The sequence below is a fragment of the Boleophthalmus pectinirostris genome, unplaced genomic scaffold, assembly GCF_026225935.1.
Source record: "Boleophthalmus pectinirostris isolate CB_2022bp ecotype Guang Dong unplaced genomic scaffold, ASM2622593v1 HiC_scaffold_14, whole genome shotgun sequence".
NCBI lineage: Eukaryota > Metazoa > Chordata > Actinopteri > Gobiiformes > Gobiidae > Boleophthalmus > Boleophthalmus pectinirostris.
Window position 1 is genome coordinate 21,669,708 of NW_026571047.1, and position 26,919 is coordinate 21,696,626.

General features: G+C 39.3%; 1 protein-coding gene across 1 annotated transcript in view; it reads right to left on the reverse strand.

Moving 5' to 3' along the window:
* sdk2b (sidekick cell adhesion molecule 2b) overlaps positions 1-26,919 on the reverse strand; it is a 277,914-nt gene that overhangs the window by 73,467 nt on the left and 177,528 nt on the right. The window contains exons 23-32 of the mRNA XM_020918287.2: positions 25,721-25,871; positions 20,456-20,693; positions 16,444-16,559; positions 16,141-16,330; positions 14,354-14,452; positions 12,655-12,849; positions 9,471-9,672; positions 7,845-7,948; positions 5,009-5,079; positions 2,759-2,891 (exon numbers count right to left, since the gene is read on the reverse strand). Of these exons, the coding sequence (XP_020773946.2) occupies positions 2,759-2,891; positions 5,009-5,079; positions 7,845-7,948; positions 9,471-9,672; positions 12,655-12,849; positions 14,354-14,452; positions 16,141-16,330; positions 16,444-16,559; positions 20,456-20,693; positions 25,721-25,871 (1,499 nt within the window). The remainder of the gene's footprint in view (positions 1-2,758; positions 2,892-5,008; positions 5,080-7,844; positions 7,949-9,470; positions 9,673-12,654; positions 12,850-14,353; positions 14,453-16,140; positions 16,331-16,443; positions 16,560-20,455; positions 20,694-25,720; positions 25,872-26,919) is intronic.

Consider the following 26,919-nt stretch of genomic DNA (forward strand, 5'->3'; position numbering starts at 1 on the left):
AATGGAAAGAATTCACATTTAAAAGTGCTTCTCAAGTCTTCTCAAGTCACAGGCCTCAAGTCCAAGTCGAGTCCCAAGTCCATTTAGTCCAAGTCCTAAAAATAGTGACTCAAGTCTGACTCGAGTCCAAGTCACGACTTGCAAGTCCTCACATCTGTGGATAATGTAGCCATCTACTTTTGCACAATTACAATAAAACTAAATATTTCATCAACCATCAACCTAACTGCTAAAAGAAATGCGGATTTTCTATTTGGTTTTTGGTTATTCCTTTTGCAAAAACACAGAATCACCCATAGAGTTGTACAGACCCCTCTTTCATCCAAAAGAATCATACGAACTTCTAAAATGCACTTATAATGTAACTTGATACTTGATCTTATAGCTTCACTGTTAACAAGAGCTCTACGATCCTTGTTTAAGTCCACACAATCGCTGTAATCACCGCTCCAGCGACGAATGATGCAAGCACAGTCTAAATTATAGCTTCAGTTACTGCACGCCGCGATACACAACTCCCCAGTAAAACTAATAACAGCCTGCAGCCCACAGTTACTGATCTCAAGATGAAATGTTTTGCTGAAAAGTGTCAGGACCGCCGGGGAAATCGTGGAAGGCGAATGAGGCTGTGTGAAGGTTGGGCTTTGATGGAGATAATGGGGCCGCTTGACACATAAAGAGCCTGTGTAGGGATCATAATAAGCAATGATGAACCCTTACAACTATAGTGAGCAATTCTACAAATCACAAGTGTTTGAAACAAGACTATTTGCACTAAAATATATCGTTACAGGAGCTGTGAAGAGAGAGGGTTTTCTAAAGTCTCACATCCTAAACGTTACTATGGGGAGATTTATTTAACACTCAACTATTTAATTAAAGCTAAGATAAAACCCGCTATGGAAATATATGACATTAGTGTTGCACTTCACAGGATGTATACAGTCTATAATGAATAAAAATGAGTAGATGTCAACTGATTTTGGGACTCAATCAATAGTACGATTTTTTTTTTTTATATTTGAATCAGATGAAGCTAGGTACACTTTATTAAAGGTTAACTATGTAACTTCTAAGGTGAAGGGTCCACTTCTTGCTTGTTTCCATGTACATTTCTTCGCCTGGAATGTTCCACAGTACGGTATTAAACATATCTCCCTTGCATTTGTTCAATCACAGGTGTTTTATAGCTCAAAAATACCTTAAAAACATTAATTCTTACCATGTGCAGGCTTGCTTCTCTATAGATCTGACTATTAACTTGTCTCCATTGTGATTACCAAGTTTATTTCCATACTGTTGAATAATAAAGGCAAAAGAGTAATATTTCCTTGGAGACAAAGGGGGCAATAGTAGGTGCCATCGAGTGCCTCCACTCAATTTCCTTTCTCTTCAGCGAGCAGGTCAAGAATCGGAATACATTAGACGGTTTGCAAGAACCCTGGAAGTTGTAGAGCGTGCACCGGACAATCAGTGAAGAGCTGTGAAGCCATGACGTCAAACTCAAGCACCTGTCTGTGTCCATTTTGTGGTACTGCACAACAGTAAACAAAGCGGTTGAGATGGATATAGACCAGGGGTGTTAAACTCATTTTGGTCCGGGGGCCGTATCAAACCTACTTTGATCCCAAAGGGGCCGGATCAGAAAACTCATGTCATATAAACCCCAAAAATAACAATAAGTTCAAATATTTGTGCAGAGAAACACAAATCTATTACAGAAATCTTTTTGAATTGATGAACTCTTTCTTTTACAAAATATTGTAATATTATGAACAACCTGAATCTTTAAAGAAAAATGCCATTTCAACACAATGTTTTAACATTAACTTGTATGTAAATAGGAATAAGTCAATTTTTCTTGTAAAATCCTGCACTCGGCTCCACTTTTCTTATTTTTGACATTTTGCTGATGAGGGTGTCATGGTCAACTGTCAAAACGATCGTCCTTTAAGAGCGTTTGGAGACAAGTCTTCATTTGTGCTGCTCTGGTGGGAGGGGCCACGCACAGAAGTGCTGGAGACGCTGCTATGCTAAACACCGCAGAAAATTATCAATATTTTTATAGAAAATATAATTTAAATATTTTAGTGAAAAATCAGCCGAGGGCCAGATTAAAGATCTTGGAGGGCCGGATCCGGCCATTGGGCCATATGTTTGACACCCCTGATGTAGACGAAGACATACATTCTGTGTTGGCAACGATTCCTGAGATCGAGGATTTAAAGCCGGAACAAAGAGAATGTTTGGTGAATTTTATCAAGGGGAAAGACATTATTGCCCTTCTTCCTACGGGATTTGGCGCATTACATACATCACGACCAAATAGCAGCGATTGGTTAAATAAAAAAAGTACCCGCCTACCTAATGCTGTGAGGTCAGACAGTTTCCACAAAGTGAAACCGGCTGATGAATCAGGCTAAGGTGGCGGACCCTCCAACAGAAAGGTTACATAGTGCATCTTTAATCCCTTGGGAGGTGTGTGTAAGTATATTCTCTGCATTTGACCCATCCTTCACTGTAGGAAAACCTGTCAGGAACATTGGAACCCATTTCCAGATCTTGAACTATGATTGATCAGGACTAGCTCAGTTGGAAAATTTTACTTATGGTGCATGTTTTGGGTTGATGGGGGAAACCGGAGAACCACCCAGACACGAGGAGAACATATAAAGTCCAAACAGAAAAGCCTGGGCAATCTGGGAGTCAAACCTGGAACCTTCTTGCTGTGAGGGGTGAGTGCTAAAGTTCTTCTTACCGTTAAGTTCAGCCCAGGATGAGGAAGTGGCGATGCTTCGAATGGAGTAACCACGGAGACGGTCGTACAAGAGCTCGCGGTATCTGATCCGAAACCCGAGGAGAATCCCATTGATCTTCTCTTCCGACGGTCGCTAAGGGAAACAAGAAACAGTGCATTTAATATATTTCCAAAAGATGGTTCTTACAGCGCACATATGCCTCTAACACTTTTAATTACATCAGGCTGCGTGACCCAAAACAACACTTGTAGTCACTTCCTGTACTGTGCTGTTTGTACTCGCCAGCACTTTACTGTAAATAGGGCCATAAATCTTCAAAATAATAACGCATCTTCTCTTCACAAGTGAGTCAGACAGAATAAAACCCCTTTAGTTTAGTTTGTGAGCGTGCCCAGAGGCAACTCATAGACTGAAAACACAAGTAGTTTTCTATGTATGCATATAACTCTACAAGTGCTCCCATAAGTGCTCTGTTTTATGATCTGCTAATTCAGGAGCGAGACTTTTTATTACACTCCGAAGATGTGAGTGAAAGTGCATTTTGTGTCATCTGCAGTTTACCATTATAGTCCGATTTTTCATCCCTCTTTATATTACTCGAGATAAATACATTTACCTCGCCAGTAAAAATGAGATACCGAGAATAATCAGAAAACTCAAAGATTAGAGTTTTGATTTTGAGAGTGTGAGGTCTCCTGTAGTGATAAAGAACACACAAATTAAATGCATTTTTACTGAAGCATCCATCAGAATACGAACTGAAAAGTTATGACTTCAAGAATTAAAATCACGAAATGAAATGGTTATGCTTTCTTCAGTACGAATACGAATTCACAGATGCGACTCGACTGTCATCACTTCACAGGCTTTATTTATTGAGCAGAAGAAACATTGTTCAAAATGCTGGACTTTTGCGCTGCCTACGCCACAGACTGAACCAGGACTAAACCAGGACTAACCCAGGACTAACCTAGGACTGATTCCAGGACTGAACCAGGACTAAAACAAGACCTAGACTTAGACCTCCAGAACTGAACCAGGGCTCAATTCTGGAAGCTAGGCTAGGAGGTGCACCCATGTAGACCGTCGGGTGACCGCAGGCGGACTGGCATAGAGCTCCGTGCCCCACAGAAGTAAGGGCAGCTGTAGCCCTATCGTGCTTTGTGGACACCCTGTTCCATGAGCTCCAGGTTCTCCCTCTCTCTTCCAAGATTAGTCCAAGATTAGTCCTGGTTTAGTCCTGATTTAGTACTGACCCACACATGTGTAATCATTACCAGCCCGCATACTCGCCCGTAAAATTCCAGAATATTAACACCCACCAGGTTCAGCAAATATTTGCCCATACCCATCCCATATCTTGTGCAGGACTCTGTCAAGAGCAGAGTTGTCACTCCTTCTGGTTTGGCAGTGAGTGGACACTTATTAAGGGGCCATGATAGCTGTCAATCAAACCTGTTGCTAGCGCTAGAGGAGAGAACCTCAGGGAAAGAAGGCACCTCATTGGTCAGTTATTAATGTTCATATTTTGACTTTATAGACTAAATAGCAAAATAAAAAAAATAAAAAAACACGATCATGTAGAGTGTTTTAATGTGAATATTGTAAGACCAGAATGAAGAGCTGACAGCAGCATTTATAGAGAAAAGAAGAGAAAGGAGGCAACATTTTTCAATAGAACTGAATTGGAACCAGAGCTCAGAGGAACCATTTCATGTCCATACTCATTTCTGTTTGGATTTTGGCAGCAAGCGGGCTAGCTATGTCCATTCATTTTTGTCGTTATTATTATTATATTTTTTTTTCATTTTGCACGTATTTATTTCCAGAAAGTATTCACAATTCACCAGAAATAAGTATACATGTATGTAGTGCACTTAATGTACATTTCACCTTTTTTTTCTTATTTAAGATCAAAAAGAAGTAGAAAGAAGAAAACATATAACATTTACAGTCTATACACAAAATTAATTTGATCAACACTCAGTTAATTTGTGGATTTTTCTTGGATTAACTGTTGTATTTGAAACACAAAACAACTCTCTTTAACAGATTGTCTTTCTTTTTTTTTTTTTTTTTTGTATTTCAATAATCTCCAGAATTTTCCAGAAAAGTAATTGTGGCTCAATAATTTTTGTCTAAGTCTAGTTTAAATCCGTCAAAGATTTTTGGTGTGCATATAAACATAGTCTAAAAAGATATCAGTTGATGTCAGTTTGCATTATTATAACTTTTTGTTTTTTTCTTACCTGCCAGCGAATCAGCACAGACGTGGTTGTGTGCGGCGTGACAGAGAGGATGATGGGAGCTTCGTCGGGCGCTGCAGGAAATAAAAAGAGGAGGCGATAAATGAGCTAAATTGACCGGAAAATGTGCACGACTTAAGACGCTTAATCCAGCCGTGTGCACTGGCATTCATGGTACGTAAACAAACAATACAGAGACACAGAAGAGCCAGCCATTGTGGCTCTCTCCCGGGCACAAAGACACCGGCTTCAGAAACACAAATCAAATCTATAGCAACAAATGAAAGAAAACAAAACAAATGCATAATTACAAAATGCATGTCAACTCCTATATTATGCGGAATTGATTCTTGTGAGCTTTAAGCCATGTTATAATGTTGTTTCCTCGTCAGAAACATACTTGGAGTTGTGTTTTGTTTCATTCACATGTTTGAGTAAGTCTTTATTGTTAATCTTTAGTTTCATTTGGATTATTTACAGATACAGACCAATAATAAAGAGTTACTCCAACGTGTATGAATGAAAAAATACAACTCCAGGTATGTTTTTGATGAAGTAACAACATTCTAACACGGCTTAAAACTCACAAGAGTCAGTTTTATGTAATATAGTAACAATTCAAAACATAATATCCTATCGTTTGGTTGGTAAAAAGTCATCAGAATGTCGCCAATAACAAGAAGCTGACACACACAAACAGCTCTACATTGTTTCACCCAACAAAACAAGCGTCGTCCCCTCGCTGTCCAACTACGCCTATTGTACACGCATCTAAAAATACCATTTAAAAAGCCATCAGTGGAGGCAGACACAACAGCTGGGAAGAACAATTATGCCGGGCCATGACAGCGGTGGGTAAAGCGCTCGGATTTGCCAAAAGGTTTTAGGCTCTCGTATCACAGCAACAGCAGATGGTGATCACACGGCATCACCTTTGGATCGAGCCAGCAGCGATGTGAACAAAGGGTTGTGTCCTCCCAGCAGAGAGGGGGCGCCGAATGACCACGTCCTGAGCTGCAAAGTTAAAGATAAACCGCGCGAGCGAGAGAGAGCCCTGGGCGCGGAGGTGAGGTGGGTCAAGATGTCCAAATAATACAACAATTGCAGCATTTTCAGGGAGTTATTTTGAGAAATAGTGATGCAATGATGACTGCAACAAGATGTGTTTAAAAACAAAAGATAGAATATTTTTTAAGCTTCGTGAAGGGGTTTAAAACTAGGGTGCTGACTACTATATAATACATTTGTAATACTTTTTGGCTATGTTTAGACTGCAGCCTGAAGTGACCCGAATCTGATTTTTTTGCTCCTGTATCTGATCTTTGAATGAGAGTCTGAATGATACAGATCAGATTTTTTCAAATGTGACCCAGTCCACTTGGATATGTGCTCCTAAAAACGTTACATATTCTAGTCTAGTTGATGGAGCGAAATTGAGGTTAATGAGTTAATTACCGTATTTTCCGCACTATTAGGCGCTCTGGATTATAAGGCGCACTGTCTTTAAATGGTCTGTTTTCGAACTTTTTTCACAAATAAACTGCACCGGACTTTAAAGGAAACACAACAGTTGGATGGGTCAGTGGGACTTTGTTTGTCGCGTTCACGGTGACTCTGGGCTTTGTTCAGTTGTGGCGTGTAGGGAGGGTGCTGTCTGGGACCGCTGGATTGTCGGCGTGTTCGCAGTGACTCAGTTGTTCTGTTGTGTCTAGAAGTGGCACATTGCACTCGCTTTTTCTCTTTGTTCCTTCGTTCCGTTCCTCGTCGGTGTGGAGTGATGAGTGTGTCTGTGGGTGTTTTTCGCTGTGCGGTCGCTGTCTGCTCCGTGTGTGTTTGTGTGTTCTGCGGGTGGTGCGGCTTTATAGTTTACTGAAGTCGTGCTGGGACACCCGAGTGGATTCGTGTATAGGGCGCTCTGGATTGTGGCGCGCGGACCGTTTTTTGATGGGGTTAGAGGTTTAGGATTAGCGCGCCTAATAGCCCGGAAAATACAGTAATATTTAGAGGGATCGCTGTATTCAGGCCAAATTGGAGGGGTCTTATTGGAACCGGGTGTTTTTTGAAATGATTGCCAAAGAAATGTGCGAGCGTGGATACAGGCGGTCCTGTCTCCAAAGTCAACAAAAAATAGTGAGCCTGTGAGCCAAATACAATCTGGCCAATACAATAATAGTGTAACCTGTCCATTTTACAAAGAACTGGACTGTATTTTGAGAGACAAGCCCAGCGTTTAGGTGTGTGATGTCGTCGTGTACTCCAATGCACATGTGGGACACTTTTGGGGCGTTGAATGTTCACACTGGAGTTCACATACAAGTCGCATTTAATTGGAAATGTGAACGGCCTCGCAAAAAAATCGGATTTCATGAAAAAATCCAAAATGAGGAGTAAGCTCTGCAGTCTGAACGTAAACTTCGACACATCATAACTGCAAACCTAACAACAAAGGTAAGTCTTTTGTCTTTTCTATTCACTTTTCTACTTTCAAGGTATCATCATCCCTCATTCACACACACATTCATACACAAGTGTACACAGACGCTGGATTAAGTGTCTTGCCCAAGGAACAACAGCATTTATCTGTAACGGCTGATACCCAAACATCAACCTCCTATAATCAGTGGATCTAAACATTACACCAACAAGATTTATGTCAGGAGAAGGATTTGAACAGCTAGACTTTGGATCAGAGGATGAGCACTCTACCAACTGAGCTGGGCTGCCCTCTGTAATAATGTGTTTACTTTTAGCAATACCAAACAAAGTACTATCTCCCAAGAGTTTATACAGCATACATATTTTAACTACATATTACTTTTCTTAAGGTGTGTCTTCTTACCATCCTGCAGAGTTGTGATGGCCTCACTCTCCTCGCTGTATTCGCTGTCTCCGATGTCGTTGGTGGCTTTGATTCTGAACTGGTACGATGTGAACGGCTTCAGCCTGAGAGGAGCACACACAATATTACTGTACATTTTTTCTATTAGTAGGTAATAGTACTAGCTTTTAATGTACAAATATTGCAATAATAATATGTGTAAATAACCCAGAGTATAATTTGCCTTGGTTAAAACCTCTTGTGACATTTTTTAATTATTTTTATATTGCACTCTACTTTCTGTTGTTAACCATTAACTTTCACGTTTACCGTATTTTCCGGGCGATTAGTCGCTCTGGATTATAAGACGCACTGTCATTAAATGGTCTATTTCCGAAGTTTTTTTCACAAATAAACCGCACTGGACTTTAAAGTAAACACAACAGTTGGATGGGTCAGTGGGTCTTTGTTTGTGGCGTTCACGGTGACTCTGGGCTTTGCTCAGTTGTGGTGTGTAGGGAGGGTGCTGTCTGGGACCGCTGGATTGTCGGCGTGTTCGCAGTGACTCAGTTGTTCAGTTGTGTCTAGAAGTGGCACATTGCACTTGCTTTTTCGGTTCGTTCCTCCGTTCCGTTCCTCGTCCTCGTGGAGTGATGAGTGTGTCTGTGGGTCTGTTTCGTTGTGCGGTCGCTGTCTGCTCCGTGTGTGTTTGCGTGCGCTGCCGGTGGTGCGGCTTTGTAGTTTACTGAAGTAGTGCTGGGACACCTGAGTGGATTCGTGTATGGGGCGCGCTGGATTGTGGGGCGCTCAATCGTTTTTTGATGTGGTTAGAGGCTATACAATACATTTAGCAGTTTTATTTTGAAGGGTGTATTTCCAGTTAGTGTAAAAAACTTTTAATTAGCTTGACACCGAGAACGGCAAAACGTTACACAGAGCAAACGTGTATATATATATTTTCAGATATTTTCTATGCCTTTGTTTAGCTTCCCTTCTGAAGAGGCACAAAGGTATGTTATTGATTTAAATATTTCCTTTGGATAACTTTGTGTCTGGCTGTTATCTGTGTTGATTGGTGTTGTCAAGGTGAATGTAAATAATAATCAAAGTTGCGTTGAGTTTTGTGAATGCATATTTACACACTGTATTTTGTATTCCTTTTAGCTCTTATGATAGATTGGAGGATTTATTGCCATTAAACCCAAAAATCGCCAGTTTAAGTGTCAGTCTTCATTCAGAGGGATACGCTAAAATATGATCTGCTAGTTTTAAATAAGTTAACCCAGATTAAAGTTTTAATTTTAGTTACTTTTTGGGGTCTGTTACCTGCTTGTTTCTATTGCTCTGCATGTAATGTTCCACAGTATGACAATAAACAGCTCTACTTTACATTTATTCCATTAAATGTGTTTTTTTAGCTAAAAAAAAAACAACTAGAAAAACAGGCATTCTGACTGTAAGTGGGGTCGCCTCTCCACAGATCTGACCTGTAACTTGGCCTAGTTTCGTCTTCAAGAAGAGAAGATAAAAAGGTTTAATGCCATACTGTGAAACACTCCTGACAAAGCAATAACATCTCCATGAAGACAAGCATTTGATGGACCCGCCACCACAAAAGTTACACAATGCATCTTTATTTCAGCTCACTTCGTGACTACGTAGGAGGAGGCTTCGTGGTTGACGGAGGCGGAGTGGACAGTCCAGTTGTGTTCGGGCAGTTCTCGGAGCTGGACGGTGTAGTATCTGACAGGGGACAGACCGTCGCTGCCAGGCTCCCACGTCAACAGCACCTGTCGAGCGGAGACGTCCTTTTGGGGCACCCCGGGGCGACTGGTGGGCTGGGGACGGGCTAGGCGGAATACAGAGAAGCAAAGGAATGAGTTACAGACATTTTATTAAATAGAGTCTACTTACACTCTTACTCTACTTGAGTCAGATAAACGATAAATAATAAAACCTAGACGCATGTGTAAGACAATTGTTACCCATGAGTTTCAGAATGATGAAATGTTAGGACAGTTGCCATAGTGATTAAGAATTTAAATCCATATTCTGTCTTTTGAATGTGTTTTGAAAGTCCTAAAAAAGTTGCATATAACAGGAAGTAGGTGAAACTGCTGAAACCCATGAATACTTAAATCTAAGAGGAACAAACATAAGAAATTTTTTTTTAAGTTTGAGAATTTTGCAAAGCCAGTAAAATCTTTCTGCTGTAGTTTGGAAATTACTCTCTACACTGAAAACATGTTAAAATAAGTCATAACTTTGGGTGGTTTCAAACATGCAAACACAACTCATCAAAATTAGGACTAAACTATTATTATTATTATTATTATTATTATTATTATTATTATTATTATTATTATTATTATTATTATTATTATTTATTTTATTTTTTTATTTTTTGTGTGTGTGTTTTACTCAGCTTTTTGTCTTTATTTAAATATTTTATCCTGACAATGCTGATATTTGGAAGTTGTTCTTACATAAAGTTTAGGAAAAAAATAAAATAAAAAATAGGACTAAACTGGGACTAGAACAGGACCAAACCAAGTCTACATCTGGATTTAACTGCTCTCCTACAGGACCAAACCAGGATTTGTATAATGAATATTCTTCCCATATACTTGACAGTAATAATAATTTCAACCAACACACTAGTAATGCTTAAATACATATTTGACTTCCTCTACCCACCTACGAAGAATGTTAAATAGAAACAAGGTGAACTCTGGGTAACGGAGGTCGGATAAGAGCAAAATGAAAAATGAGAACAGCGGGGCACCGTGAGATCAAACAATTCAATGAATGCAAATAAAAAAGATAGCAAAAAAATATGAAACTGAAGCTTGGCGAAGGAAAAGATTTAGAAGACCCACTATAAACACTTCTGAAGGCAAATAAAGTGTTTTGTAAGAGATTATTTGCACTGAAAAAAGACCAAAATATAAACCTGCACCTTTTTGGCTTGTATTTGCATATAGTCTGCGTATCGTGGACAGAAATGTGATCTTGATGAATTGAAAGTAGCGAAAGAAAAATGGAAGTTGCAGAGTAAACAATCTTGAACGTGACTGCGGGGGAGCCAGATGGATTGATTCATCCTCACAACAGCATCTGACTGTTACTGATAAACACCTGTGGGGCAAAGAGGCTGCTAAGAAATACATTTGCGTATATCAAATTGTTCTCTAAAATGAACTAAGACCGCTGAAGACTACAGATGTTTGAAAGTGGGGGTTTTATTCAGATCTGCCGCCTGCGTGCGCCATCAACAGCACATAAATAATCACTATGTATGTGTAGATCAGAATACAGTGCTGCGCAAAGGTCTAAAGCAGGCTTTTAAGAATGTTTAGGAAGAAATGTATGTCAATGTACAAAGAGAGAACATTTAAACTATAGTAATTGCCTAGCTGGTTTCACTTCATCTGACCTCACAGCATTAGGATTCGTTCGTTCGACGGTATGGAGGCACTTTTTTTATTTAACCAATCGCTGCTATTTGGTCGTGACGTATGTAATGCACAGGAACGCTCAGTGGTGTCCAAGTCATTGCTGGTACAACAGCAAACAAAGCAGAGAGTGAACATGTCTGTCAACGATCATTGTCGTTCTGCGAGGTGAACTTGTGAATTAAAAATTACATACGAGGACCTGCAAGTCCCTCCATAACCTGGCCAAAAGCACCAGACCTTGGGGGACCGAGCCTTCACCGCTGCCGTCCCCTTCCTCTGGAACTCGCTCCCACAAGTCATCAGGAACTTGAACTCACTGCAGCAATTCAAATCACATCTAAAAACTCACCTGTTCAAACTGGCATGATTCCCCCGTTTTCTACAGTGTTACTTTTATTTGTTTGTAAAGCGTCTTTGAGTGTCCAAAAAAGCGCAATATAAGTCTGATGTATTATTATTAAAGGTGCAATAAAAATGCAAAGTTTGTATTTGACAAAGGAAGTCCAAAGGAGGATAGTGTACACAGTCTGCTATCGCAACTCGGGTTGATTTAGCTCTTCGCTGATTGGCCGGGTTCTTGCAAACCATCTAGTGTATTCTGATTCCTGACCTAGTCGCTGAAGAGAAATGAATTTGAGCAGAGGCACTATCTGGCACCAGCCTGGCTAATAGACCACTGCCCTGACCTGTACTTAAATGTCAGTTTAAAGGTCCTATATTATCCTAAATTTACTGTTATGAGATTTATTCATGTTATATGTTGTTACTGCCTCCATTTTGTTTCATTAATTTCAGTCACACACACACACATTTTTGAGTAATCCTGCATTAATCTGTCTGTCAGCTCCACCTTGTGATGTTACGTAGAAGTATGTAGTTTTCAAATTAACAACTACCTTTTAACTTTAGTTCAGTAGAGATTGGCAAGTCCAGAGCTGAAAATCATCCAAATGGTACTGATGAAGGTGTATGGAGTTTAAAAACACAGTGGAGCACTTCCTGTATTACCACTTGACATCACAAGGTGGAACAGAGTGTTTTCAGTTTGAGAAATCAGCCTAAATATGCAGGGTTTGTGAGTGAAACATGTGCTCCAGGGATGTTTTTGATGAGGAAACAATATTATAACACAGATCATAGAATAGTGAATAATATATAAGACCATTAAACCACAAGTCTAATCAATAATTTCTTCAATTTATAACTTGTGTTTAATGTAGGTGCAATGCTACAGAGTTAGTCGAGGAAACGCCATTATAACATAGACCAGAAACTAGTGTAACAAGGCCCCTTTAAGAGTAAACCACATAATCTTTGCTATAAACCTACAACAGCTAATCATGTCTAATTACCTCATAATTACAGTGTATTACCTCTCTTCTCAGTAGTGACCACCAGCGCCTCTGCAGACTCCCCCCAGCCTTTCCGGGTTTGTGCCGTGATCCTGAACACGTACACGGACTCGGGCTTGAGGCTGGTGACGGTGTACTGACGCGCGCTGGGGTTCAGAACATCCACCGTGGCTCCGTTACTGTGGGTGGAGTTCAGGTGGTAGGTGATCTGGTAGGCTGGAGGAGAGACACAAAAGAAAGAAAATATTGTACTTTATTTAATCAATCTCCAGTTAGAGTTGGGAAAGTTATGTTGACTTAACTGTATTTGTATTTTCAGTATCAGTGTTTTTAGCATAGCAGAAAAATACATCAAAATTACTAATAATATATTTGTGGTGCAAGGAATATTGTATCATTTTTAATATTATCTACAAAACAGAAAGGGCAGTTATATTAAAACATAGGCCAAACAGTTATGTAATGGTCAAATAATGCTGTATTTTTCTATTATAAGGCGCAATATCAATAATGTTGAATTCTCTCATCTATTTTCATACATAAGGTGCACCGGATTATAAGGTGCATTAAGTGAAACAAACGGACGACACTTGAGACTGATCCTTAGCCCAGGCATCCACGATCTATTGGCAGATCGTGGCATAACTCAAATATACATTGAGTAACAATGTGTTTAATGCAGCTTTGTGCACATTTGTTTATGTTTTACAGAAGCGAAACTTAAAACCACATAGCTCATTTGCATAAAGTATAAGAACTGAAAAAAAGGCTCACTACTTGTGCGCTGATGTGGTCAGCCTCTGTTGGACTTACTCCACGAGGTTCTTGACTACGGTAGCTGTAATGCTCTGGCAATCCATTAAGCTGTGCGGCTTTGTAGCTTACCAAAGTCGAGATCAGTAAACACAGGCAGAATTAATACATAAGGTGCACCGGATTATAAGGTGCACTGTTGATTTTTGAGAAAATTAAAGGATTTTAAGTGCCCCTTATAGTCTGAAAATTACGGTACTTTTAGCAGCAGTATATTTAATGCATTTCATATTTACTGCAAGTGCAACTAGTGCAAAACAGTATTTTAGCACACACGTTGATCATTGCACAAAATAGTAAATTTTACATTTTGTGCATTATTCATTCACTCCACACTTTTAATAGTAAAATACTATTGTAGCCACAGCTGCCCTAGGGTAGACTGGCAGCCAGTCTGCACCCTCAGCCCCTCGAGCCATCTCCACCAATCATACACACACCACTTTCATACTAGGCAAAGTGGGTGTGGTGTCTTGCTTAAGGACACAGCAACATTATGCACTTTAACTAGCCCTAAAGCCACTGCTGTGTCCTACTATGTCACCTGGTGTTCCCTGCAGCCTCACATTCGATACTAAACCAGCCTCAACCCTGCTCGGCCTCTGAGCTCAAACGGGCATTCTCAAGGTGGTATGTGACTTTAATTGTTAAATGTTATTTTAAAAGTTTAAAATCGCTGTATATCTGCCATATAAAGAACAGTGAGAGCACCGACCGTGGCTTAAACCAAGATTGACCTCATAATTTCACCCCTGCTCGTAAATCGTCACAAATTGCACCTATGGGCCAAGGGCTGTATTAAAGTCCAATAAGAAAGCCTCTGAGTATTCAGGCATGAGAGGTTTAAGAGCCTAACTGTTCTTCTAAGAATATAAAATCATACTAAAAGACTGTAGAAGCTACATACCCAGAATAATGCCATTGGGCTGAGACGGGGACTGCCAAATGAGACGCACTGAAGTGGTCCTCACTTCAGGAAACAGGATCCCCACCGGAGGCCCAGGCACTGAGGGAGAGCCAGGACAATGGTTAAGTCATGAAGTTGTAGCAAAGAACTTTTTTGTGTTTTGAGATATAGTTGCTTGTGCGGGGAGAGTTAGAATTAGCAATGGAAACAAAATACAATGTCAAAGATTTTAAACTAATCAAATAATGTGAATCATGATTACAAGGCAGTTAGAGCAGCAGACAGGACAATCAAAAACTGAAAGAAATGTCGGAGCCTGTTATGAACGCATCAGCACGTTTGTCATTCTAGAGGTATTATTCCATGCATAAACATATAGACACTAAGTCCTTTGTAAGCACAGATTTAAACTATTTACTATATCACATCTTATTTATGCAACCACTTAAATCAAATACAAAAATGTACTGCATTATTTTGTTGTTATAGTGAATTTTTACGTTAAGGTAGATACCGTTTTAAGCACAGTGCTCTTTATTGAAGCTTGGGACTATCGTAAAGATTGGCTTACTGATGGTGATTGGACATTACAATAATACTAGAGCTATATTATAAAGTAGAATTAAATATAAAACAGGCATTATTGTTATAGTTTAAAACTGAGCTCCAGGACACGTCAGAATTCTATGGTTTTGTGAACTTTGTTTGTGTTTAATATCTCTGTAATTACTGGACCTATCCACATATCCACATCCAAACAAAACCTGCCACAGAGTTTTAGTATTTTCTATGTGACTATAAGAAATGATATATATTTTTTGCATGATAGCTTTCAAAAGTGGTTCCATTATTCAGCATTAAAGACATGATTCCTGTCAGTAGAAAGGATTTTGATTCAGTCGTTACCCAATTTAGAAGCTTCTTTCCATAGACAATACTTTATGTTTTAGTTATGAAATACATATAGTAGGGCTGAACGATTTTAAAGAAAAAATTGAATTGCGATTGTTTTGGCAGATATTGTGATTTCGATTTCATCCACGATTTTTTTCAGATCAAGTTTCAGTGCACATGGACATTTGCAAACATCACAAAAACTTACATCACACCAGAGTCCTGCACCGATGATTTGATGTTGGCCCGTAACTACGTGTCAAAACGACGCAGACAGCAGATTGATTGGTCCTCTCTACCACCGCTCTACATATTTCCTGTACTCTGCTTTCCTTTCTTTCTATACACATTGACTAATAATGTGTTTAATTCAGCTTTGCGCACATTTGTTTACGTTTTACAGAAACTAAACTCAAAACCACATGACTAATTTGCATAAACTATAAGAAACAAGCTCGCTCCTTGTGTCCTGATGTGGTTCAGCTTCTGTCGGACTAAAGGACACGACTCAGTGGAATATATGAGTGTTCTTTCTGTGACAGAGGGATGTTCTGCTGATGGTGAGTCTGTTCTGTGCTTCTATCGCGTTGGAGATGGTTCATATTAAACTTTACACGATTTAAATCTTAACCTCCTTGCGTTGTGGCATTGAATTACTTCGCATAGACCTTGACTCAGACCCATAAATCCATCAATTGGGCTTCAGGAGTACTTAAAAAAAAAAAAAACGTGGCTTTGACGCTGCCAAAATGGTGTTGTCTGAGATCGCGATTTTCAGTCCAAAACAACAGATCGTTCAGCCCTAATATACAGCACTTATCAAAGTTTTAATACTCCACGCTACAATGATCTTTGACTAAATATAAGATCAACGCAACCCTGTATTCTCCTACCATCATCCAGTGTCCTTTCTAGTATGGGAGGGGAACTTGGTCGTCCATCTCCAATCCGCGTAAAAGCCTGGACCTGTATCTCATAGAGCACGTATTTTCCGAGGCCCGTGAGCTGGACGCTGTGGGTGGCATTCCCTTCTACTGTCCAGAAATGCACCCCATTATCTGAATCCTTCTCTTTGTACACCACCTGGAAGGGAAAGCGCACACATTATAGTCAACTCCAAAGGAATACAGAAATTGGCATACATCTCTGAGACTGATTAAAAGTTACATGAAAAGCAGTAAACTTCAGACACAGACCTTATAGCCCAGGATAAGGCCGTTTCTGTCGGGTTCGGGGACTTCAAACCACCTCACCAGGATGCTGCTGGATGTAGTGGCAAAGGCGGATACGTTGGTCGGACCGCAGGAGGGGACTGGTAAACAAAGAAGAGATATGTTATGCTTTCAGATGCCATGTTTTTGCTTGTGACGGTGGTGATCTTGAAGGAGAAGGAAGTAAAATAAGTTTGCAGAAATCTATATGCAAGAAAAAGGCAATAACTCCAGAGTGTATTACTGAAGCAGAAGTCAAAATAATTCTGCGAAATCAATCATATGAACCATAAAATGCAGGTTAGGTTAAGCCTCAAGCTATATGTAATCCTGACAGGTTGCTTCAGTGCTATTGAGGTACGGTTCAAATGCATAAAAGTGCAATAAGAGTTACAATACACTCAATATGAGCCGCACCTTTAGAAAGAAAAGTAAAAATACACATTTAGTGAAGAGTTGAAGACAAGGTACCAGATTCTTTCCCATGTATTTGAGGTCAAAATATCTCCTTGCTGCTGACTGCATTAAAATTTAAAAGCATTTTATTGTTTGATAATCAGAAAGTGCGTGTTAGCATGCTAATTAAAGCACGTATAAACTAATTGTAGAGATTTACACAGATGCAAGGAATGTATAAGGTAAATGAGGGATAACTTTGAACCGCTGCAATCTGAAATAAATAAAATAAATGAACTATTTCTGCTTTTTTCACATTTTTAAGACAATAAAATCAGACACAGTGTGTTAAAGGCGCATTGTGTAACTTTTCTGGTGGTGGATCATGCTTGTTTCTACGGATATGCTATTGCTCTGCCTGGAAAGTTACACAGTAGGACATTCTACCTTACATTTATTCAGTTACAAGTGGTTTTCTGGCTAAAAACACAGGCATTCTGACTGTGAGCGGGGTTCGCCTCTCCACAGATCTAACCAGTAACCTCTGGTCTGGTTTAATCTCCTCATTTGACAGACCCTGCATTATTAAAGTTACACGATGCACCACTAAAGAGAAAAATACTTCTAGTACTCTTATCATTGGTGGCAAATAAGACATAATTTTAAAATGTTCAAGTCCAAGTAAAAATAAAACATAAAAATATTGTAATACAAATATATCTCAGCTACATACAGGAGGTCTTAAAGAAAACTGCTATAGTAGCCGGGTTTGTGTGCACAGTATCTGATGTCCCTGTCTGGTTTTGTACTAAAAATGACTTGAGAATAGTCCCTTTCTTTGCCTGGGCGCTCTCCTGTCCACATAACACTATTTCAGCAGCGAATAGGAAAAAAAAAAATGCCTTGGAATTCAAACTTTGGTATCCATGTGTTCCTAATTTCCTCAGTGCCTCCATTCCTGCTACTCGCGGCGTCTGGCACCAGGGGGAAAAAAAAAAAAGGGATGTTGAAATAGAGCCAGCAAACCCACAGTGAAGGTCCTCACAGTCATGAATAAAACATATGGGCCGGTCTAAATGATATGAGTAATAATTCAGACGAGTCAAGGTGTTAGCAAAGTAATAAGGAGGGTTTTTTTTACTTTCTGAGAATCTGTGAAAGTAGTTTTGGCGGTAATTCAGGAGTTGGTGTGGCTATATTTGTAACAGCTCAGTTATAAATGTTTGTTTCAAGGATGGTATTCCTCAAGTGGGATGGGAAAAGTTGGGACGGTGAAGAGAAGCAATTTTTATTCAAATAAGTTATATTAATATAATAGCAATAGGTGATGTGTTTGGACGTCAGCTCAAATCCATTTTTGACCCACTATAAATAACTTTTTTGTGATCTTGATTAATTTTAAAATGGACCAAGACTAAACCAGGACTAAACCAGGACTGAACCAAGACTAAACCAGGACTGAACCAGGACTAAACCAAGACTAAACTAGGACTGGCAGGACTAAACAAGGACTTGACCAAGACTAAACCAGGACTAAACCAGAACTAAACCAAGACTAAACTAGGACTGGACCAAGACTAAACCAGGACTAACCAAGATTGAACCAAGACTGAACTAGGACTGGACAAGACTGACAGACTGAACCAGGACTGAACTAGGACTGAACTAGGACTGGACTAAACAGGACTAAACCAAGACTGAACTAGGACTGAACTAGGACTGGACCAAAGGAACCAAGACTGAACAGGACTAAACTAGACAAGGACTGAACCAGACTGAACTAGGACTGAACTAGGACTGGACCAGGACCAAGACTAAACCAGGACTAAACCAAGACTGAAACCAAGACTAAACTAGGACTAGGACTAAAGCAGGACTAAACCAAGACTAAACCAGGACTGGACCAGGACTAAAACCAAGACTGAACCAAGACTAAACTAGGACTGAATCAGTGTCATTAGTGTGTCATTAGCAGAGCATAAATATATACACACCGCAGCCGCTGAGCTGATCGCCAGGACTAGACCAGGACTAGACCAGGACTAGACCAGGACTAGATCAGGACAAAACCAGGACAAAACAGGCGTCATCAGTGTGTCATTAGCGGAGTATAAATGTATACAGTCTCCGAGCAGATCATCTCCGCTGATGGTTTTACGTTATAAATACACTAAAGTCACTCTCTCAGGCTGGTCTCCCTTTTTTCCAGGAAAAGACCGGGAAATGGCATTTGTTTCCAGGGCAACGGACGCCCTGGATGCGTGTCAAGTATTTTTTTCTCCCGTTCGTCCACGGCATCAAAGAGGGAGCATCTAAACTCAAAGGAAAAGGCGTCCAGATAGAGGTGTCCAGGGCGTTTTTTTGATGCTGTGGTTTGAACGGATCTTTACACAAATGTGATTATTTATGGCAATAGTAGTAGAAGGGCTTATATAGCATACATTTTTCACTTATTCAACCCTAAACCACCTGTTTGCCTCTATGAAGACAAATTATTGCTCTACCATGTTCCACAGTTTGCCAGTGACATGTGGAGACAAGCATGTGACCCCACCAGACCAAGTTACAAGTCAGATCTGTGTAGAAGCGACCCTGCTCCCAGTAAGAATGCATGGTTTTCAATAAATGCATTAAGCAATAAATGATCACATGTAATTGAATAATGCCGGGTATACGCTGCGATTTTTGGCCCTTTTTGAGACGATTTTTCACTCGTGCTTTTCACTTAATCATGTGTCGTGCTTCGTGTAGTTTACATGGGGTAATGAGAACCGATTAATACCTCACGCCCAGCTCCCAATCAGCAATCAATCATAGATCGCAAGAAATATCAAACCTGTGTAAAATCCAATCGCCTCTCGTGAGGATTTTGCACTTTTGAAGTCGTTCGTATAGTGTGAGAACATGAATCGTGAGCTGTGAACTTTTAAACCCTGTGATTTGGTCGTACAATTTGAGCTGGGGCTTAATAAAACGATCAAAAATATCGCACAGTGTACTTTCGGCATCAGTGTAAGATTGGTAAGTTCAATGCCTCTCTGAAACATTACTGGACTAGGCAATATATTCATCATGGAGATACCCTGCCACACTAGAAATGTTACATAATGCAACTTTAACCCTCTCCAGGCAGGCGTTGCAGATTTGCAACAGCTAAATTCCAAGTACCTACTTACTCCACATCCATATTATATGAGCTTTTTTTTACTCAGGAGCCTTTTCTCCCATCCATGCTGATAAATGTGAGCGATGCAGACTGTGCAAGAATGGCTACACGCAAACGGCCTGCCAGAAGTGCAAAATACTTTTTTTGTTTACAAAGGATAAAAAAGTCAGAATTGTATATTACTACCCCATATTATAATTTTCCCCAAATATCAGATTTTTCCTGATACTAAAAATGTATTTGAGCCTGAGAGGGTTAATAATTAAGGATTGCCTTTTGAGTTGTTCTTTTTCGGGGGTCTTTTAAGATGCGTGTTTGGGCCACAACAGAGAAAAATATGCAAAGGCTGTTATTACATAGTCCTCCCATCCAGCTGAAAAACTTTAGACTGAACTCTGGTCTTTAAATAGAATTCCCAGGTGCAGATAGACTCACCTGACTCCCTGGTTCTGCCCTTGACCGGTTGGCTCCACGGTCCCGTCCCGATGCCGTTAATGGCCTGAACCCTGACCTCGTACTCGGTCCACTCCTCCAGGTCCTCGATGGTGAACTCTCGCTCCAGACGGTCGGCGATCACGTGGGTGAGAGCGCGACCCGGCGAGCCCGCCCGAGAGTACTGGATCCTGTACCCCACCAGCTCCGGGTTCCCATTGTACTCCCATTCAGGTAAAGGCTGTCGGAAAGTTTATTTCGAAAATCAACAGAACACACTCAAAAAACTAAATAAAACTAAATAGAGACTTTACTATAGATGATTGTACAAGCACTTTGTCAGACTCTCCAGTCTCCAACACAAGTGTTTTTGAATCTTACATTTCAAAAATACAAACCGTCTAAAGTAAGCATATCATTCTCAATTAAATTATATCATTTTTCTATTTATGATATGTAATAGGGAATCTTTTTTATTTTTTTTTTTTTTTGACCTGATACAGATTGATACCTTTTTTTACATGATTAATATTTTCATTTTTTTTATTTTATTAGTTTATGTATTTCATTCATAAAGTATAAAAAGACATTAACAGTGTCACAACATGAAACATACAAGAAATGAATGAAAAGGAGCAGAAAGAAGAGTCATCTTGTGTTATCTGCCCCCTTTTCCCTTTTCCAGACAAAACATCAACACTGATGGTCACTTTAAAACATTTTAAATCTGTACATTACAGTTCAGTTACATTAATCAATTGGCCAACCTTTTCTTGTTTTGGGGTTTGCTCGCTGTCTTTTTCCTGCTGTCATGTGATGTTGTCATGTGATTAATTGATTGTATTTATTGACACCCGGTGTGTCTTGTTTTTATTACTTTGCTGGTCTTGCTGGTCGAAACACGTTGGCATCTCTTCATGTAATAAAGGACTTTTAATATACTCAGTTGGAGTGCCTCGGGTTTGTACCTTACCCATTTTGACATTTTTCTGTAAGGCTAATTTTCTGTTCTAGGACAATTATTAATCAATTGCAAACAGAAATCTTCACTATTATGCACAACAGCTTAGTTTTCTTTTTCATACAAACACACTGCATTTGATTTTATGTGTTTTTTTTAAAATGCCATCATTGTACTTGATTCCTTTATATGTTTGTCAAGACTATTCCATAAATTAACTCCTTTCAATCCATAGCAGGGCACACAAGTTCACGTTAAGTTAACCATGTGCACTTGTATCCCTTTTGCTGTATTTTTTACTCATGTTTTTACCTTTCTATTTGCTCCTGTTTTCAGATTGTTTTATTGTACAATTGAACTACTGCAACCAAAGAAATTTCCCTTGGGGATGAAAAAGTCTTTTCTAAGAACATTCAGTAACGTTCCGAGTGAATCATTATTTACAGTCTAAAACTTGTTGTTTAGCTAGAGCTGTCTTGTAACCTTTGACGACTTAAAGGTGTAGTATGTCACCTGCAGTGTTGGGGAGTAACAGATTACATGTACCAGAGTTACATAATCAGAGTACAAATTATGAGTAACTGTATTCAGTTACAGTTACTGTTTTAATGAGTGGTAATTAGATTACAGTTACTTTAATGAAATAAATGGATTACACAGAGGTATTTTCCTGTTTTCACATTTTGGGCTAAATCCCTTTTTTTCCCCTTTTTTTTCTGTAATTCCACTCATTGCCGAACACTAAAACCAGGTCTAAAACCCGGTCTAAAACCAGGTCTAAACCAGGTCTAAAAACCAGGACTAAAAACCAGGACTAAAACCAGGTCTAAACCAGGTCCAAAACAGGTCCAAACCAGATCTAAACCAGGACTAAACCAGGACTAAACCAGGTCTAAAACCAGGTCTAAAACCAGGTCTAAAACCAGGTCTAAAACCAGGACTAAAACCAGGTCTAAAACCAGGACTAAAACCAGGTCTAAAACCAGGTCTAAAACCAGGTCTAAAACCAGGTCTAAAACCAGGACTAAAACCAGGTCTAAAACCAGGTCTAAACCAGGTCTAAACCAGGTCTAAACCAGGTGTAAAAACAACTAAACCAGGACTAAAACCAGGACTGAAACAGGATTTAACAGGACTAAATCATGCTGCGTGGACGTGTCTCCTCCTCTTCTATCAATAATATTTTTAATAGGGTTTGAGTAAAGTCTGGACTTTTTATTTTCTTTTAGCAGACAAAACATCTTATGTGAAGATTTCCTCGTCTTTGCTTCTCTACAGCAAATCAAGTAATCCAAAGTATTCAGATTACATTACTCACTTTAAGTAATTTAATGGATTCCGTTACAAACTACATTTTGGGGTATGTAATCTGTAATCTGTAGGGGAATACATTTTAAAAGTCACCTTCCCAACACTGGTCATCTGCTTGTTTCTATGGAGATGTCATTGCTCTGCTGGGAATGTTCCACAGTGTGACATTATACAGCTCTGCCTTACCTTATACTGTGAAACATTCCCAACACAGCAGTAACACCTCCATGGAGAAAAGCATTTGACGGACCCTACATCAGAAAAGTCACACATTGTATTTTAACTGATCATATGAATGTAAAATATGGGGTAACTCAAATTTTGTAACCCTCCACATTCACGTGTCGTCACAGCGAATGGCATGAGACTAGCAATTTTGAGTCTGACATATGTTCCCAATTTCACACTGGGGCTCCCATAATCATTTGTCATTTGTTGATGTCACAAAAGCAGTTGTCTGTGGAAAATGTGATGAATTAAAATATGTTAGGCATAAAATTAAACCAAAATTACACCAAAATCCGTCCAAACTCTGGCGTTTTCCACCTATCACTCACCCACAATGATGCTATTCTTGCTCTGGGTATTGTAATAAACCTGTAAAACTCTGCAATTGGGCTGCACATAAATGCAAATGGCATCATAGCAATTATAATAAAACTTTCAGCAATCTATTTTGGTTTAAACTGGGGTATTTCTGTCTTGTTAAAATGTCTATATTATGCGGAATTGACTCTCGTGAGCTTTAAGCCATGTTATAATTACCGTACCTCAACAAAAACATACCTGGAGTCGTGGTTTGTTTCATTTGATTTAATGCTGTCAAGCGCTTAAAAAAATTGAGGGATTAATTAATTATGATCTGTAATTAATTAATCAAATTTATCTCTTTTTAATCTCACCTAAAATTGCTGAGAAAAGCTTTAACTTGAGGTATTTTCATTTGAATTCATTATTACATTATTTTCATACTTTCATTAACGTTTTTATATAAGTATCATCATTATTATTACTATTACTAATCTGCATAAATAAACTCAACTTTACAACATCTAAACCATCACCAGTCTAGAGCCACATCAGCCTGTTTGACATTATAATGTGTTTAATGCAGATTTGTGCAAGTCTCACAGAAACAAAACTTCAAACTGCATGGCTCATTTGCATAAACTAAGTGAAGGAAAAAAAAAAAAAAAAAAACACTCTTGTGCGCTGATGCGGTTCAGCTTCTGTCGGCCTAAAGGACACAACTCAGTAGAATATAGATGTTCTCTCTGTGACAGAGGATGTTGATGTTGAAGGTGAGTCTGTTCTGTGTCTGTGTCGCGATGTTTTCAGAGGTCAGACGTGTGCAGGTTTATCGCAGATGCGGCGAGAACGGAAATGAAAATTAGGCTACAATTCTTTGCAGGAGTGAGCAGAGCAGGACTGCACAGTGCAGGACTGTGTTCCAACAACACATAAAAACAGATTTTATAATAGGGGAACTCACGTACAGAAACAGTAAAGGTAAAGATTAAAAATAAGATTAACGCGATTAAAAAACATAACGCGCTAAATATGACTGTAATGAATAAATCGCAATTAACACGATAATTTGACACCCCTAGTTTGATTAACCCTTTATTATTAATCTGTCTACATCTCCAAAGCTCAAAAATGCTCTGTTCTACCTTGTGATGTCATGCAGTGGTAGTTTTCAAGTTAAAAGCCACCTTTCATTGAGATTGGAAATTCCAGGACTGAAATGATTCAAATTAAATGACTCAATTTATTTTTGTGAAGTTGTATGGACTTTAAAAACACAGAAAAAAAAAGAAAGATGTTTTTAGTGTGAAGAAGAAGAACTCTACCTAAAAATGCAGAGTTTGTGTGTTAACATAATCACCTTGTGTCCTTAGGCAAGACACTTCATTGGATTATTTAAGTGATTCGTTTAGACTGGCTGCCACTTTTCTATCAACAGATACTGTAGTCAAAGGGCAACTATGGCTTCAGTTGTAACATGTAGGAAGTGACAATGTGTCTTTGCTTTGCCTGGAAAGTTCCACAGTATGGCATTAAATGTATCCATCTCCATAGACACAACAAAGTCATACCATCAGGTCAAGTTAAAGGTCAGATCTGTGGAGAAGCAACCCAGTTTATGGTAAGAATACACGACTTTCAACGCTACAAGATAGAAAAGTTTAATGCCATACTGTTCATTCCAGACAAAGCCATACTCGAGTCAGACTTGAGTCACTATTTTTAGGACTTGAGACATGACTTGATAAAATAGACAAAGACTTGGGACTCGACTTGGACTTGAGGCCTGTGACTTGAGAAGACTTGATGCTTCTCCTAAAAAATATAACTTTTTAGAAAATACTTTTCTCTGTACAGTTGATACTCCCACTTCTCTATTTGTTACTTTGGATGTAACTGAAGTACTGTGAGATGGTGTCATCAAATGTACTACTGCAATACAGTATATGCAGTACAGTACAGTAAAACAGAGGGACCTACATAGAACATGATCCTTCCATTTCAGTGCAGACGACACGACAAAATAACTGTTATTAAACACTTCTAAATCTGAATTCTTTTTATTCTGACTGTAATAATTCACACTTTAATATGTCAAGACATTTAAAAAGGAAAAACTTCTAAATTTTTATAGCTCTTAAATACTTATAAATACTCATATACCATGACTATTTAAGTACAATTTGGTTTAAAAGTCATATAAATTACAAAAAAATCTAAGCTGCTTTGGTTTAAAGATGTGAAATGACTTGAAGTTCAAAGCAGACGACTTGGACTTGACTTGGACTTATGGGCCAGTGACTCGAGACTCGACTTGGACTTGCTTGTATTTGACGTGAGACTTGACTCGGACTTGATTTACCTGACACTTACAAAACAACGACTTGGCCCCACCTCTGCAGCTCCCCATCAGAAAAGCTCCAGTGTGCACTTTTAATGCCCATACATTCGTAACGATGTGTTCTTACCATCCAGCGCAGCCACAGACTCGTCTCGCTGGCTGTCCTCAGTGTCACATTCGCGGGAGCCATATCCGGTGGGGCTGGGAGCGTCTGGATTTTCCTGGAGGGCTGACTCGGAACACTGCTGCCAACTATATTCACCTGATGCATCCGGAATCTGCAATAACACGGGGAAAAACATGACGAAAAATGCCCTGAAACAAAACGAAAGATGGTGGAAATCTGGCATGTCTTAAAGCGCCCATATTACGCTCTTTACCAATCTGTTATGATGTCGTTTCCTCATCAAAAACATACCTGGAGTTATGTTTTGTTTCCTTCACATATGTTTAACAAAAAATCCTACATAGGTTTAGGCTGTGCTTTTCTCTCAGACAGAAAACACTTTTGTAACCCGCTTTTATTGTAGCGGGTCAGTTCCGCTCTACCCCGATTTCCCCCACTTCCTTTACGTTGGGAGGTCACGGTGTCACAAGACAACGGCAAACAATTTCACCAAACTTTAAAACTACGGATCTTACAACCTTCTTACTTAGCGCCTCCACACGCGTTCTTGCATGGGGAGACGATTACTTCCCGGAATTCTAAGGTCAGGTTTTTTGTACGGACTGATTCATCTCTAACTCCACTTCACCACATTCTTCAACTCAACAAAAAGACAAACTGATGGCGAGCTATAATATACCTTGAACCTGGATTAAACTACCTCGGATTGAACTATCATAGAATTATTACAGACTATACCCATAAACTGTCTATTTTGTTCTTGTTTTATTTTGTGTTTTGTTTAAATTATTTCAATATACATCACAAAAACTCTACATTTTTCACTCATACTCAGGCTCCTAAAAGAACTAATCTTCTGATGCAGCTTCTGTAGCCGTAGTCTGCCCCCTAAACCCTAAAATTTGCGTTACACTTTGGTAATGTGGACAGATCAATACAGTCGTCCCTCGCTATATCGCAGTTCACCTTTCGCGGTATCACTGTTTTGCGGATTTTTTTGTGTGCAGTTTTGCATGCTTTTTTACAGTGTATGAACGCGTATTGTGTATTACGGGCGGGTAGTAATTATACATGGGTGGGTCAGGACTAAACCAGGTCTAACCCAGGACTAATCTCAAGAGAGAGGACACTGAGCAGTTGTTCCTCAAAGCGCGATCGGGCAATTGCCGCTCTTAACTCCGTAAGGTGCAGAGCTCTCA